General features: G+C 41.8%; 1 protein-coding gene across 1 annotated transcript in view; it reads left to right on the forward strand.

Annotated features, from left to right (window-relative positions):
• Window positions 1–16,767, forward strand: part of ANKMY1 (ankyrin repeat and MYND domain containing 1) — a 99,035-nt gene extending 82,268 nt beyond the window's left edge. The window contains exons 13-17 of the mRNA XM_088466415.1: window positions 8,900–9,013; window positions 9,234–9,387; window positions 11,376–11,457; window positions 11,541–11,695; window positions 14,690–16,767. Of these exons, the coding sequence (XP_088322541.1) occupies window positions 8,900–9,013; window positions 9,234–9,387; window positions 11,376–11,457; window positions 11,541–11,695; window positions 14,690–14,844 (660 nt within the window). The 3' untranslated portion in view covers window positions 14,845–16,767. The remainder of the gene's footprint in view (window positions 1–8,899; window positions 9,014–9,233; window positions 9,388–11,375; window positions 11,458–11,540; window positions 11,696–14,689) is intronic.
• The last annotated feature ends 244 nt before the right edge of the window (window positions 16,768–17,011 follow it).

A 17,011-nucleotide genomic window follows, 5' to 3' on the forward strand; every position in this document is an offset into this window, starting at 1 on the left:
CAAAGCTGTTGAAGAATGGGTGGGAGTATTGGAAGATTCTCTACAAAATGCTACCAGAGAACAGATGATGTATATCTCCCACATACAAGAAGCAGCTTCCTATCTGGGAGGAGCTGCTGTAGATGCTGGAATTTTAGATTCTAACGCATCAGCTGCTTTAATAATGGCACGCAGTGCCCTTTGGTTAAGATCCTGGAAAGTTGATACAGGATCAAAGAAGGCGCTGGAAGTTTTAGCTTTCTATGGAAAAGTACTTTTTGGAGCAGAGTTGGATAAAATAATAGCTACTGTGGCGGCTTCAAAGTCAGCAGGTCTGCCATCTACGGCGACTATAAAGTTTAGGCAGGTTTCTTTTCAGTCCTACTGTCCTCAGGGACGAGCAAGGGAACAACCTTCCTCTAAGATGTCTACTTTTCGCAAAATGTCAAGGCAACAAACTAAGAGGTCTGGCCCAGCAAGACCTCCAGCTCTTAAACTAGACGACAAATCCCCAGCCTGATGGGGTGGGCCTCCTCCTGGGGGATCCCAGGTTGGGAGGCCGACTTCTTCAGTTTGCGGTTTGTTGGCGTCAAACAACAACAGATGCCTGGGTCCGTGGAGTGGTCTCTCGGGTATGCCCTCACTTTCAGGAGGCATCCTTCCCAGAAGTTTTTTTGCACAGATCCTCCATCAGATGCGCTTTGGCCCTTCGGGAAGCCATTCACTCCCTGCTGCAGGTGGGGGTAATAATCCCGGTTCCTTTGTCGCAACAGGGAAGGGGTTATTATTCCAATCTATATCTGGTTCAGAAACCAAATGGGGCTTATCACCCTATACTAAATCTAAAAACATTCAACAGGTTTATCCATGTACCCAAGTTTCGTATGGACACTCTCCGATCGATTATTTTGGCAATGGAGCTGAGGGATTACATGGTTTCCCTGGACATTCAGGATGCATATCTGCATGTTCCTATTATACCATTCAGCCAGTAATTTTTACGGTTTGCTGTACTTCAGCAACATTACCAAATTCAGACTCTGCCCTGTGGCCTATCTACGGCTCCTCGGGTATTTACCAAAATAATGGCAGTGACGGCAGCTCAGGCATCAGGGAGTCAGAATTCTGCTATATCTGGACGACCTTCTGATATTGGCATAGACTCCGGTTGTTTTACGAAATCATCTTCAACTGACCATAGCCTGCTTATAAAAGCATGGCTGGACCATCAATTGGAAGAAATTATCACTTTCTCCAACACAGCAGATGGTACATCTGGGAGCTCTTCTGGATTCTCGGCCACAGATGGCGTTTCTGCCAGAAGACAATATTGTGGCCCTATCATTGCAAATACGCAAGCTGCTACACAATCAAAGGGTATCCATACTGTTAGCAATGCAGGTCCAGGGATCAATGGTATCCACCTTCAATATGGTGGGGTATTCTCAGTTCCATTCCAGGTCTCTGCAAAAATTGGAGTGAATTTGATTAATGAGTACCTCACACTCAATTTCCTGGTGGTCCTCCCTACATATTGGAGGCCACATTTACATTCTGCCAGGTAGATGACCATGTTGCTATCACATGTAATGTGCTCCCTAATCCTGAATGTTTTCTTTGTTGTTGTTGATGTAAAGGATGTTATGCGTTTTGTAGTTATTGGGCAAGTTTTACATGTTTGGCAATGTCCACAATGGAAGAATCCTCCTTGTGGCTGAGAGTTATTTAATGTCTTCTGTATTTTTGTTTTTGGTGGAATGTGATTTTTATTGAGTGCACGATTGAGATCCTGTGCCTTTCTGAATATGAGATGTGGTTTGTTAGGAAGGAGGTCTCTTAATTGTTCGTCCTGTAAGAGTACATGCCAATGTCTTTGCAATATTTTCCTTAAGGAGTTCACATCTCTACTGTATTGTGTAACCATGCAAGTAGTGTACCTGCTATCTATTTTCTCTTTTTGTTTTGCGATCAATAGAGGTTCTATTTCCAGTGTGAATGCTTTCTGAAAAGCAGTTTCTCCCTTGTTCTATGTAATCAGACTCTTGGGTGCAATTGCGTCTAATACGAGTAAATTGACCTAGAGGGATATTGGTGATCCAGTTTGGATGATGTCCGCTAGATGAGAAAATGTAACTTTACGTCAACAGTCTTCTGAAAACTTTTTGTATGTAATTTGTTGTCTTTGATAAAAATGGTGATGTCCAAAAAATTTACTTGAGTGCGGTTGTGTTCTGTAGTGAAGGCTAGATTGAGGCTGTTTGGATTTATGTATGTTAGGAACGTTTGTAGAGAGGTTTCGTCTCCTCTCCAGATAAAGAATATATCATCAATGAAACACCACCAGAGGACCAAATTCAGGCCAAGTTCGCTCCGAGCCCAGATAGTCTCCTCCTCCCATCTGCTCATGAATAAATTTGCATAACTTTATGCAAATGTGGTCCCCCATAGCAGTGCCACTGGCCTGTCTGTAAAAACGATTATCAAACCAAAGATAATTGTGCTGAAGTATAAATTGAATGCTCGTAATAAGGAAGTCCCTTTGGTCAATGTGTATACTGGTACCTTCAGTAAGGATGTGTTCTATTGCTTGCAGTCCCTGACTGTGGTTTATGACCGTATATAGTGAAGTCACATCACATGTACACAGCCAACAATCAGGCTGCCATTCGGTTTGTGCTATTGTTCTTAAGATATCTGATGTATCTTGTAGATAGGATTTTTGACGTTTAACATAAGGTTGTAGGAAACTGTCTATGTATTGAGATAAATTGGATGTTATGGAAATAATGGCGGAAACAATTGGTCTACCAGGTGGTTTCTGGGGGGTGCTCGTGGAGTTTAGGCAAGTAATAAAAGACCAGTACTACTGGATGTTTGATATTTAGGAACTGGTGTTCTGGTTTAGTTAGTATGCCTCTCTCGTAGCCTGTCCACAAGAGGGATTTTAGTTGTGTATGATAATCTCTTGTAGGATCTTTCTCTAGTATTTCGTAGGTTTCTTTATCCTTCAATATCCTGTAACACTCTGAAATGTAGTCTGCCTTATCTAAAAGGACTAATCCCCCTCCCTTGTCTGCTGGCTTGATAATTAGGTTGGGGTCATTGGCCAATTTGTTCAGTGCTGTGTGTTCAGCTTTAGTGAAATTATTCTGATGTTTGTGTGGTTTGATTGTATCCAGATCTCTCATGACTAGTGACTCAAAAGTATCAATATGCAAACCCCTAAGATGTTGTGGGTAAAATCTGGATTTGGGTTTTAGGTCAGAATGCTTGAAACCAGTGGAGCTTTCGTGCGGTTTGTGATCCGGATTGAAGTTATTTATGTGATACTTTGGTAATGTTAGTTTCCTGATAAATTTATTGAAGTCCAGATATGTCTCGAATTTGTTTAATTTGCTTTGTGGGGCAAATTTAAGACCCTTGTTTAGAACAGAAATATGTGTATCATTTAATCTGGTGTTACTCAGGTTGAAGATACCTACTGGTTCGATTCCAGTTGAAATTTGGTTGATTTTCTTATGGGTGTGTCTGCCTCCCCTACAACCTCGTCTGTGTCCTCTAAGTTTCGTTTGTTGTTGCTGAAAAAAAAAAGAGGAACCCCATTCTGATTGTCTGTTTGTCATGTTAATGGCCACTGTATTTGAGGCTGTAGGTAGTGTTGTCTGATTTTTTGTGATCTGAGATCCTGCATCCAGTGAGAGTCTAGCTAGATTCTCGTAGGTAGAAGTCTCCTCTACACTGTAAGTTGAAAATTCAGTGTCTGTGCTTGTATCCAAAGCAGGATCTTCCCATTCAGAAAGGATGTTTGGCTTAATTGGTAGTATTGGAATATGGGGGGATTCATTTGTGCTATGTATTTGTGACATACAAAGATAGTAGGAAGAAGCGCTGCTCAAATATAAATAATTTAATAAGACTTTACAACATTAATATTTTGTATTACATTTTTTTTTTTTTTATTATTATTATTATTATTATTCCTTTATGATTACTTTATTCCAAAAGGCCATAAAATTAAATTACATATTTGTGACATAAACTGTTGGTATGTTAAGTTCAGTCTTTTGTAGATCGGTGTCCTTATATGAGCTGGTTTGATTGTATGTGCCGTTTGTTAGTGACTGGTCGTTTAATGATTTCTCTAACTGTCTTGAGAGGATTCTTATGCGTTTTGGTTTTCCCCACTCTATCTCTTACAGTTTTGGCTTGTTTTGTGGCAACTATGGTGTCCTCATTTTTTTCTAGTTTGTTTAGTGCAATAGTTTCTAAATGCTTGTATTCCTCATCCTCTTTATAAATGTCCAATTCCTGATGTAATATCTAATATTTCCGCGTTGAGATGGATAAGTGTCTCACTATGTGTGTCTACGATCAATTGTAGAAGATTCTGGGAGCATTGATGTAAAATGGCTCCCCATTTTTTCATAAATATGTCATTACTCAGACTGTGTGATGGTTGTTTCTTTATTTTTACGCCCCTTGGTGTAATGTTTTGTGTCACATACTTTTGTAAGGTCTGTTTATCCCACCGGATTTTGTTTTCTTTGTGTATTAATTTCTCTAGTTAATGTTGTCCTTTGATTTGGGCATTGGTGGAAGTTTCTAAGTTTGAAAATAGTTCCTGTGCTTTATTTTCCCTATTTTGTCTAATGTCAAGTAAACCCATGTGTTTATGGCAACTGGTTCTCAGGATAGACAAGAGGAATTATAAATGGATTCATTAGAACCTGCGCACACTTGGTTTGTTGTGTCAGCGGCTGGTACTCAGGGGTCTATCCCAAATCCCCTATTTTGCAATATGGAGTGAATTTGATTAATGAGTACCTGCGCTTGACCTGTTCTTGCGTGGTGATTAATAAGTATATATACCCCTAATTCCAATGAGAATAAAGCTAGTAGCAGAGCAATTGTTCAAAAAATCTATGTTTAATGTTACAACTGTTATCAAGTTTTATGTTTGCAGCAGAAAGATTAGGTTCTCAGGATAGTTACATTTATTCCTATTGAAAATGCAAATGGGTAAAAAACAACAAACAAATGTGGGGTGCAGGGGTAGGTTGGGGGAGATAGATGTGGAGATGAATAGGAGGATAGTAGCAGTTCAGTTTCCTGATTGGAGGTGTTGTGAGACAGACCTGGGTGTGGGTACTGTCCCCTATGTGTAAGGAAAAAAATAGTCAAATAATATCCACTTGCTCCTAACCAAAGAAATAATAAAAGTCATGCATGATTTGTTGATAACAAAGTTGCAGGTGTTGCGCTCTGGAGGGGCGGGGTCCCGTACCCTACGGTCCAACAACTTACCCTGTGGTCCTGATTCTCGTCTTCCTCTCCGCTATGTGTCTCCGATGGATGGACAAGTAACCTTCTCTGGGCTGCCTGGATCACCAACAATGGCGGGACAGCTGAGTCCCACACTCCCGTGAGGTCACGTGGTTCTCCGCCGTCCACCGCCGCTGTTTGATGGCTCAACTCACACTGGAGGAGATTGGTCCGGATGGTGCTGGTCATGGTGCGTGCCTTGTTATGCCCCCATGTGCGGATGCTCAGTGACCCTGAGAATGGTGAGCCGCGTGTGTTGAAGCAGAACCGGAAGTCAAGGGTATGCCGAGAAATTTAGTTTTCTGTGTCCACAGCATAGCGGCTTATTTGCCTTCTCCAGGGACGTATGTAGAGGTCTGCTGGTAATGATTTAAATAGGCTGGACTTAATTGACATATCCGTCCACACACATTTGTGTGCTGAATTATGCAAGTTCTCAATAGGAGACTGCATATCCCATGATACTGGTGGGAGTGGTTAAGACTCCAATCAGTGTTTATAACTTACTCTTGTGCATATTCCGATTGCTCTAGCAGCATTAGGGGTTCCTGTATAAAGAAATTGGACTCACCCTGGAGTATATGGTGTACTTCTTATTATGCTGGATATCAAGGGATTAATCCACTTTTGTTGAAGTTAATGTCAATGTACTTGGTGTACAGAAATAAATATGAAGTGATGATAAATGATAATAAATAAATAATTATAGTATCACACTTGTTGTATGTCTCATAATAGCTGTTTGGTCTAGAATGCTTTCAGATGATCAAAGCACTTTTGGCATATGTTTCTCTGTGCTTTTAATTGCATGTATACAACGTGAACATTGTTCTGTTACTAGGTTTCAGAAATTCTTAATGTTATGTAAACCCTATATTGTTGGGTGATGATCGACTTGACTTCATTATCAATGTTGAGGCCCCACGGGCTCTGTGTTTTGAGTGTGAAAATCCATTTTAACTCTTCTTTACAAAAATTGATTCTCTCCAAGTGGAATGGACAGTATCATCCAATAAGGTCCCAGAGGATCCTTCTTACTCCAGAGGTTTGTCACTCCCTCCTGTGGTGGCTGAGAAAGGATAATCTGAACAAAGGGCGGCCATTCTGGATTCCAAACTGCGGGCTTCTCACCACAGACGACAGTCTTCGCGGATGGGGAGCAGTGACAGGTCATCACACCTTTCAGGGAAGATGGACAAATCAGGAAAGTCATCTGCCAATATACATCATGGAACTGCGAGCAGTATACAAAGTGATTGTCATGGCACGTGGCAAGCCGGTCCAGATCCAGTCTGACAATGCAATAACAGTGGCCTACCTCAATCATAAGGAAGGCATAAGAAGTTACGCAGCCATGAAAGAAGTGGCAAGGGTTCTGATTTGGGCAGAACGTCATCTTCCGGCCATCTCGGCAATATTCATACCGGGAGTACACAATTGGAAAGCAGACTTCCTAATTCGCCAGGACATACACACTGAAGAATGATCTCTCCATCCGGGAGTGTTTCGGCTCTTGGTAAACAAATGGGGTCTACCAGAGATAGATCTCATGGCATCATGTCACAACCATAAGGTCCCCAGGTACGGATCCAGGTCCAGAGACCCATCAGCAGCCTTCATGGATGCACTAGCAGTAAGATGGGACTTCAAGCTGGCGTATCTCTTTCCTCCTATCTCCCTCCTCCCAAGAGTTCTCAGGAAATTCAAGCAGGAAGGCGGAACAGTAATACTGGTGACTCCGGCTTGGCCCAGACGTCATTGGTTCACCGACATACAGAATCTGTCAATAGACAGTTCGTATCCCCTTCCTCTATGGTGGGATCTGCTAATGTAGGGTCCCTGCCGGCATCCGGACTTACCTTGTCTGACTTTGATGGTGTGGCTTTTGAATCTTCCATCCTAATAGCAGAAGGTTTTTCCAGTTCTGTAATTCAAACGATGCTTATGGCATGGAAGCCTGCCTCTGCCGCATCTACTGTATTACAGAGTTTGGCATTCTTTTGGTCAATGGTTTTCCCATAGGAAGTATGATCCTTAGGTGTTCAGGATTTCCAGGGTACTGGCTTTTCTCCAGGCGGGTTTAGACCGTGGTCTCCGCCTGGCCACTTTGAGAGTGCAGGTTTCTGCACTGTCAGTCTGGTTCCAGAGGAAGATTGCTTCATTACCAGATGTTGGAATTTTTTTCCAAGGAGTTATGCGAGTTCAGCCTCCTCTTGTTCCACCAGTAGCACCGTCGGATTTGTCCTGGGTTCTTGAAGGGCTACAAGCTCCACCATATGTACCTCTGGACTCTGTAGATTTGCAGACACTTTTTCTCCTCGTTATCTCTTTTGCACGCAGAGTCTCTGATTTGGCAGCGCTTTCTTGTCACTCCCCGTTTTTGATTTTTCACCAGTATAAAGCTGTTCTTCGTACAAGGAAGGGGTACCTACCTAAGGTAGTGTCCTGTTTTCATGTGAATGAAGAAATTGTAGTGCCAGCTTTTCAGGCTCCAGATCTTTCTGTAAGTGAAGCCTCGCTGGATGTAGTTTGTGCTCTCCGTATTTATGTGGAGCGTACAAATTCTTTTAGAAAATCAGATGCTCTTTTGTATTATATGGTTTTCACAAAAGAGGATGGCCAGCTAAAAAGCAGACCCTGGCGAGATGGCTATGCATGACTATCTCTCAGGTGTACACACAGACTGACCCAAGCACGGTGACAGCACAGTCTACTCTGTCTGTAGGGCCATAGTGGGCATTTAGTCATGGTGCTTCCACTGAACAGTTGTGTAAGGCAGCCATGTAGTGTTCTGTCCACACTTTTCTTAGGTATTATGCCTTTGATACTTTTGCCTCTCAGGATGCTTCCTTTGGGTGACAAGTTCTCCTTTCTGCTCAGGAGCTTCCCCCACCCTAGAGGAATTGCTTTAGGACATACCCATGGTATCCCTGTGGATCCCTATGGACCCTGAAGAAGAAAATTAGAGTTATGGTAGACTTACCTAGATAACTCCTTTTCTTCGAGGTCCATAGGGTCCACAGAGCACCCACCATGACGCACCTGGCTGCATGGGTAAAAGTTGTTTCTGGTGCACGATTGCTCTTCCTTCTCCCCTATCCTTCTCCTGCCTTGAGGCTTGTTAACTAAACTAAAGGCCAGTGGCTAGGGGCGGGGTATATATGGAGGAGGACCCGAGGCATCCTGGGAGCTGAAGCTTTAACTGTTTGCTGCCTTAATCTCTCCAACCATAATATCCCCATGGTATCCCTGAGGCCCCTATGGACCTCGAAGAAAAGGAGTTATCTAGGAAAGTCTACCATGACTCTAATTTTAGTTTTCTTTTGTAGTGTTGTTCTAATAAACATGGATCAATTTTATAGCTTGAATATTTTTAGAATGTACTTCCCAGTAAGCATATGATGGCAAACAGTTCAATGTGATGCAGTCAAAATTCTTAAGGGGGAACAGTAAATAAATGACTCCCTTCTCAAAGTTGCACTCCTGGATAAAATGAATGACAACTGGATTGTAAATCCTTGTTGTTAACTCTCTCATATGGGCGCTGGTGAGTAAGGTTTCCATTAACACCTGATAATAAATAAACTGCATTTCACAGGTGGACAGGCTTATAAAAGCTGGTGCAAACATCCTGATGCCGATTGTTATAGGAAGTGGAAAGAGAACTGTATTGGGCACAGCCACAGACTATGCCTATTACAAGTATTTCCAGGTATGTTATGTCTGTATTTATATATAGCTGAACATAGCGGTATCTATCATCTTGATATTTAATATAAAAAATATTAAAAGTGGCCCAGGCACTCCATGTGATACTGTAAATAAACTGCCCCGCATGGATTACAGTCCCTGAGTGTTGCAGCCTTGTATGCATGTATATGTGCATATATTATTGTATACAGAGCAGTGTGCTATGCACTTGTATTTTGCAGGATAAGAGGATAGCACACACGCCGTATCACGCCTTGTCACCGGAGGAGCGGGATATTTACAACTCACGGAAACAGCTATTAGAGCACTTAGGAAATCTCACTCGGGAGGCAGCAATAATGAAAGAGAAGGAATGGGCAAAGGAAGGCATAGTCCGTAAGTGACCCCCATATACTTATTTGCCATATGTCCCTGATTTCCCAGGACATTCCAGTGCCCATGGTCTGTAATATTTGCCAAATGCACAGAACTACTTGCCTTGATTTGGTTAGTGGGTGCAGCTCTCAGTAGCTCTTTTTACAATGCATACTGCTTTAAGTTTTTTTGTTTGCAGGGTAATTAGGCAAGACAAAGAAAATGGCACTTTCCTGCACTCTGCCAATCCTCTGATATGATACTGTAGATCCAAAGTCATCTCAAGTGGTCCGAGCAGGTGGTCCTGCTGAGGTGCTATCTAGGCCTACCCCTATTGTGTTTTCCAGTTGTATACATGTGAAACAAGAAAGAAAGAAATGATTATAATACAATTCCCACTGGAAAGCTCTCATGATGGGCATTATGCTTACAAATGGCTGCAGCATGTCTGCGATCTCACAGACACTGATCGGCACATGCGTAGTACAGGTCCTGCACAGGCACCGATCAGCCACCATCGGAATTGTACGCAAACCATCGGGTTTGCATACAACTCTGAATCATGCCCTATGTCTTTGAGGGGTCTATTTACTAAGCAGTGTTAGAAAGAGTGAAGAGTGAAAAGTGATTAGGTGCCAGCCAATCAGCTCCAAACTGTCATCTCACAGGCTGTGTTTGAAAAATGACAGTTGGGAGCTGATTGGCTGGCACCTTATCACAGACTTATCACTTTTCACTCTGTCTCATAACACTGCTTAGTAACTAGACCCCTAAATAGTGTTATAGCATTGTATTATGATCATTACCAGTGGTCAGGTCATATTGGGGTTGGAGTGTCTTATGGCTGTAAATAGTGTTATAACATTGTATTATGGTCATGTCCAGTGGTCAGGTCATGTTGGGGGTGTAGTGTCTTATGGCTGTAAATAGTGTTATAGAATTGTATTATGGTCAGGTCCAGTGGTCAGGTCATGTTGAGGGTGTAGCGTGTAATGTCTGTAAACAGTGTTATAGCATTGTATTATGATCATGTCCAGTGGTCAGGTCATGTTGAGGGTGTAGTGTCTTATGGCTGTAAATAGTGTTATAACATTGTATTATGATCATGTCCAGTGGTCAGGTCATATTGGGGGTGTAGTGTCTTATGGCTGTAAACAGTGTTATAGCATTGTATTATGATCATGTCCAGTGGTCAGGTCATGTTGAGGGTGTAGCGTGTAATGTCTGTAAACAGTGTTATAGCATTGTATTATGATCATGTCCAGTGGTCAGGTCATGTTGAGGGTGTAGTGTCTTATGGCTGTAAATAGTGTTGTAGCATTGTATTATGATCATGTCCTATGGTCAGGTCATGTTGAGTAGAGGAAGTGACTTATGTTTGCATAGAATTTAATACATTTATATTATGATTTTGTCCAGTAATCTGCACATAGTGAGTAGGTGTCTGTATAGAGAGTATAGACTTATTAACATCATATCCAATGTTTAGAACATGCTGCGTAGTTGTAGTGTTTTATGTCTGTATATAGTACTATAGAAATGGATTATGATCATTTCCAGTGGGCAGAACATGCTATGTAGGTGTAGAGTTCCTCAGTGAGGGCCTGATCCTAAGTTGCAGGCAATTTCGAATGCAGACAAATTGCGATTTAGTAAACTACGCACGTGTCACGGCCCGTGTACGCAACTGAGAGCAAGTACAAGCAACTCTGAGATGGTGGAATCTGAAACACTTCTGACATGGGCAGAATGGACGTTACTTGGTGGCAGTGAGGCACAATAAGGCATTTATACAGAATTGTAACCACATTACCTGCGACTCAGGCCCTCTACTGTATCTGCAGAGTGTTCCTAAAGCATCATGACTCTATTTAAGTGATATTTAAGTGATTATTACACTTGTGTGTTTTTAATCAGCTCATACTTATAAGCATTATAGACTATTGAGACACTAATAAGACCATGCATGCGAATGTAATCAGTCTGTCTGATCATTATGTGTATTGCAGGTGGTCCTGATGTGCACAGAGATACAAAGACAAAAAGAATAATGAAGGAGCCGGCTGATGAAGAGAGCGTGCCGTTACCTCAGTGAGAGCTGTCACCCCCTGTGTCTGTGTTATGTGCAGCCTTGTCGGTCATGAGTGCTGACACCTTTATTTGCTTCTCTTTAGAAAAACCTTCTTCAAATACTGTTACCAGTGCGGTCGCTCTGTGGGTGTCAAGCTGACGCCATGTTTACGCTGTTACTGTGTATATACATGTAGCAAACAGTGCAAGAAGAGATCATGGGAAGAACTACACAAAGATGAATGCCAGCCACAGACGGGTAAATACCAGCAGGAAACATCCCTTTTACAAGGAGGCATAGGTGCTTTGTGAAATTGGGATACAGATGTGTCCACATACGTCTATCGTCTGTGCGCTTCAAGTTGCGTTTTACATAACACGTGAGCACCAATGGACTCGGTAGCACTGAGCGTCTTTTTGTGCGACTTTTTCCCTTCAATTGCGTTTTGTTAGCTCAGCGATGTTGCTGATTAGATTGATATGTGGCGTGCCTATATTCTGTGTGTGACTGCGGGTATATCTGTATGCACAATGCTATATTACAGTGTCAGCGGCTGTGTGTCCTATTCGCATTGCTGTGTGAATAAGACTCAATGGAAGGGAAAAAGTTGCATGAAAAGACTCTCTGCTCTACCGAGTCACGCCACGGCATAGCGCAACTGGAAGGGCTGTTTCATGCGCTAGATGTATGAGGACACATCTGTAACTTATTTTTGCTATTCAAGTGATCTGTAATGCTCTTCAGAGCTTAGGTGACCTCCACACAAACTCTCCATTTTAAGCACTGAGAACTCCCTCACTCTAAAGCTGCATACACACACAACGATTTTATGAACAATTTTATGAACGATTTTCTGTTAGATTATCTGTCAGATTTTTTAAAGTGTAATGAATGATTTTTTTGAACTACAAACGATTTTTGCATATTCCCTTAATGAAAATCGTTGAGTTGACAAGTCTGACTGAACTACAAACTACAAACGTGAACGCGCATGAACGATAATCGTTCATCGTTTGACTCAGAAAGTGAACAATTTTTTCAAACTACTATCGTTAAACGATATCGTTTAACGATAATCGTTCAAAAAATCGTGTGTGTATGCAGCTTAACTATTGCTCATCTAGAATTCCTATGAATACTGATTGATGTAAGAATGCTGCATAAGTTAAATACCATTAGGCAAGAGGAATGGGCAGAATACTCTATTGGCTGTGTTCAGAGACACCTCCTACAGTTAGAAACAACAGTCAGGGACCTATTCATCAACACTAAAAAAGGACATTTTCCTTAATTAACATTAGTTTAGAATTCATGAAGATACTTAACACAGGAGATATCACTGATATCTCCTGGTTAAGTCCCCCTGCATTAATTTTCACACTCCCCATACATTAGTAGGGGATATGGAAATTAGGCTATTCATCAAATTAAAAAAATTATGTATTTTCGGAATTTGATGGTGTTGCCCTATGCCACTGTGAGGTGGCGTATAGTAGGTAACACTTACCTGCTTTCAGCTGGGCTTGTCTCCTGGCGTTTTCGTCCATTGCTCTGCACTCTCCTCTGGCTCCGTCTGCTATGCTGTCATGTGTTCTCCCCAGCAGAACACAATAAAGTTTAGAAAAAAAAAAATTTTTTTTTTCTAAACTACTGAGTTTTGCTGGGAGAACACATGACAGCATAGCAGACGGAGCCTGAGGCTGCTGCGCGAGCAGGTAAGTCGGGGACGGGGGGAGGTGAGGAGAGGGGGGAGGGGGGCAGGAGAGCGGAGTGGGGGAGGAGGGGGGCACACAAAATTACCGCAGCTGTAGGCAGTGCTGCGCATGCGCTGGGTTAACGAATGTAACAGCGCATGCGCAGCACTGCTTCCAGCTTGAGGTAAGTTAGTGTAGACAGAGATAACTATCTTTTTCCTGAAAAGCTGTCATCGCAAAAATGACAGCTTTTCGAAATAGATAGCTATAGGGAGGAGGAATGATGAATTCCTCTGGTAATTAGGTAGAACTCCATGCGAGTTCTACACCTAATTACCTCCAGAGAAAGTTTAGATATGATGAATAGGCTTTTTGGATTTACCCATTGGAATGGTTCTCTGTTTATTTCCCTCACAGTCTATATGTATGTGCTCAACCTAACGAGAGGCTGTGGTAGCATTGACTGTACACACGATGAGGCGCTGTCTAGGTGAATGCTGAATATTCATTATTTGGAGCACACTAAGGGGGTCATTCAGACCCGCTCGCGAGCAAAGGACGCTCGCAAGCGGGTCGATGTTGCCCCACTGCACATGCGCACGACGGAGGGAGCTCCGTCATGCGCATGCGCAAGACCCGGATAGCGACGGGCTCTCCGTCGCTCCGGGTCTCGCACCAAAGGGGGCGTGCTGTCGATGTTGAGGGAACGCCTACCGTCTGAAGCCGGCCCACTGACATCAGTAATGATGTCAGTGGGAGTGATTTTGGCTCTGATAGAGCCAAAATCACTCATGGGCACGGCGGCAGCGAGACCCTACCACAGGGTCTCGTCGCAAGCCCGATGGTTCGCGATGGTCAAAGACCATCGCGACCATCTTTTTGGCCGCTCGCATATGCTGTGGGTGGTCACCCACAGCTATGCGAGCGGCCAGGAGGCCGCTCCATTTTCAGGTAGGAGGGCACTGATTCAGAGCGAGCGCTCTGGTCAGAGCGTTCAGCTTTGAATCAGGCCCTAAGATCCTTGGGAAGAGCCAAGATGTAGGAATGGCTCCTCATGTGTTACTCATTTCATTTAGTGATATATATGGGAAAGTATAGAGACTTTTTTTTTTTTTTATAAATATAAGCACCCAATTTAAAGTTACAGGCAAGTTGTCGGCAATTGCACTTGTACACGTATCTAAATGTGGATATTTGCCCGTATGCTGAGTCGTATGTATCTATGTGGTGGCAATGCTGCTATCCAGACGCTTATTCAAATAGCCGTCATAGCTGTCAGCGTGCACCAGCACCAGCCCTCCTTGCTGCTAGACCTGCGTCTGAAATCAGACAGATCTCTACGTACAACCTAAGCTGGGTACACACTAGAAAATAAGTTGTCTGATGCCGTGGATGACATATTCTTGGAGTTATAGCTGAGCAACAACAGCAAAGCTACATGTTTCCTTCACATGGGAAGAACCTTAGAAAGCATGAGATAATATTACAGCTGTGTGCAGAATGCCATCATTAGACCTCTTACAAACTGTGTACTTAAATGTTCCTTTTATTTTAAAAGGGAAGGTCAGTGGCAACATGTCCACAACCAAAGGAACAAGGAGCCAAACATCAAAGACTCTGCATACTGAGAAAGAGTCATCCCATCATGACCTCAGGGCTCAAACAAGTCAGGACTATATTCCAAGTACCTGTGAGAACTACAGTTATAATTAATAGTAGTACTTACCTTTATCTTATACTATTTATAGTGTCATACTTTTATTGTATAACTTGCATTGCTTTATGTGTTCAGTTGAATGTGCTTCTAGTATAATAGGCACTTACAGTACTTAAGGATTTGTTTTTAATATTACCTGGAGAGAAGTGATAAGACCTCTAGAAACAGCAATATAGTTATATAGTTATAGCAGCTGTCTTCCCCTTAAAGCTGAACACACTTATCAATACTCAGATGCCCCCAGGTCTTCAGCTATAGGACCAGTATTAGAGGCTTATCGCTATTGAGGCTTATAGGTAGGCTGGATACTAACCAGGTCTTAATGAATGTTCTTAGATGTATCATACCAATGTGGACACAGGCAGAGAATATGAGAATAACACTTAATATAACAACCTCTATAGAGGAATAAATGGCAAGTTGTTATGCACCAGTCAGTGTTCATTTGTCAGTGGATAATAGTTAAGTACTTTATGATCATGTGCAAAGTATTGGCCTACAAATACATACAATAATACCAATGTACATTACTTATATCTAAATGTATATAATATATGGGTATAGAAGAAATCATATACAATAATACTCATCCATGTCAAAGGCTGAAGACAGACAGAATAAAGTTTAAACATTTCATGGTCAGGGCTGGCAGCATACAAAACCTAGTCCAAAGTATAGTCAAGGTCAGTAATTGTAAACACATAAATGGAACCGGTTTTAGCAACAGTGAGGTAGATCCCAGGAGCATTATCACGTAGCGAGAACTAAAGCATAGGTGAACCTCCATGCAAACTATTTAAACTTGCCTGGACAAATAGACTGAGTACTGACCTCTCTTACCAGTGTGATACCTTTCCGTAAAATTTTGCGATATAGTAGCTATAGGTTACTTTAGGCTAACTCCATCTGCAAATGGCGTTAACTATCTGGGTCAAGCTCCAGAATGCTTGGCATTCCTGGGCTTGGTGAATCCGTCAACTCAGTAGGTCCCATAGAAACCTATGGGGGCTGCATATGCGGTCAGAAATGGATGGACTGCGGCAGATATCAGAGCTATCTGCTGAACTCCCTCCATGGTACATCTAGGGGATCCTTAATATTTGCCGTTATCAAGGCATATCCCGCAAATAATGAATGATAAATATGCCCCCTAGTGAGGAAGTACTGTACTCTCTGCAAACACAGAAACTTTCCACCTAGTTAAACCAAAAGGATACTACTAGGTCAACTCTGTGTGGGATGACGTTTTGGATTTTCTTCATCTGGCTGTAAAAACTTGTTCTAAATGTATTTTGGGAGCCTGTTGTGATGAGTAGATATAGGGGGAGATATATCAAGCCTTGGAGAGAGATCAAATACCAACCAATCAGCTCCTACCTGTCATTTTTTAAATACAACCTGTAAAGTGACAGTTAGGAGCTAATTGGTTGTTACTTTGTCTCTCTCCAAGCTTTGATACATCTCCGCCATAGTGCCATAGCAAGAATATTGATTAATATAAAATCACATAATACCAATGATATAAATTCTGGTGAAATATTATAAACCATTATAATTACATTTAATGAGGCAGAGACGAGGAGAGAAATGAGGATTAGAAAGAAAAAGTGAAAAGTGGTAAAGAGCTAATTTATGACAATAAATATAATGTAAAAAAGTGATTGTGAAAACAAAGTGCCAGTAGTTGTAATTGGATGCATACACTGTGTGGGAGGTCCCAGTGTGACTAGTGGAATGTGATTGGTGGAAAGAATAGCTACATATAATATAAAATATAATAGAAAATTATAATCAGTAAAACTGATTTAACAAGTGAATGAATAGATAATACTAAGAAATAATGACATTGAAGCAGTGAAATATAATAAAGAAATGTATAGATATATGTATGTATGTATGTGTGTGCAAATAATTCAATAAAAAAGCAAATAAGATTTTCCACCTTTTGTAGTATTAGTCATCTTTCTGTTCAAAAGCTATTTACCAGATGTGGCTTCTTCAGTGGATTGAGTTTTACAACAGGGCTTGTTTTGATATTTGCATATATTTCAGATTTCAGGCCTCTCATGGCGATTTATTTGTACATGTTTTGTGTTTTGTTCTTATTTAAATTCTTTTTTATTGAATTATGAAAGTGTATAGTACCAGGGCCGCAACTGGGAG

This window comes from Taudactylus pleione, unplaced genomic scaffold, assembly GCF_031769625.1.
Source record: "Taudactylus pleione unplaced genomic scaffold, aTauple2 ptg000066l, whole genome shotgun sequence".
Lineage (NCBI taxonomy): Eukaryota > Metazoa > Chordata > Amphibia > Anura > Myobatrachidae > Taudactylus > Taudactylus pleione.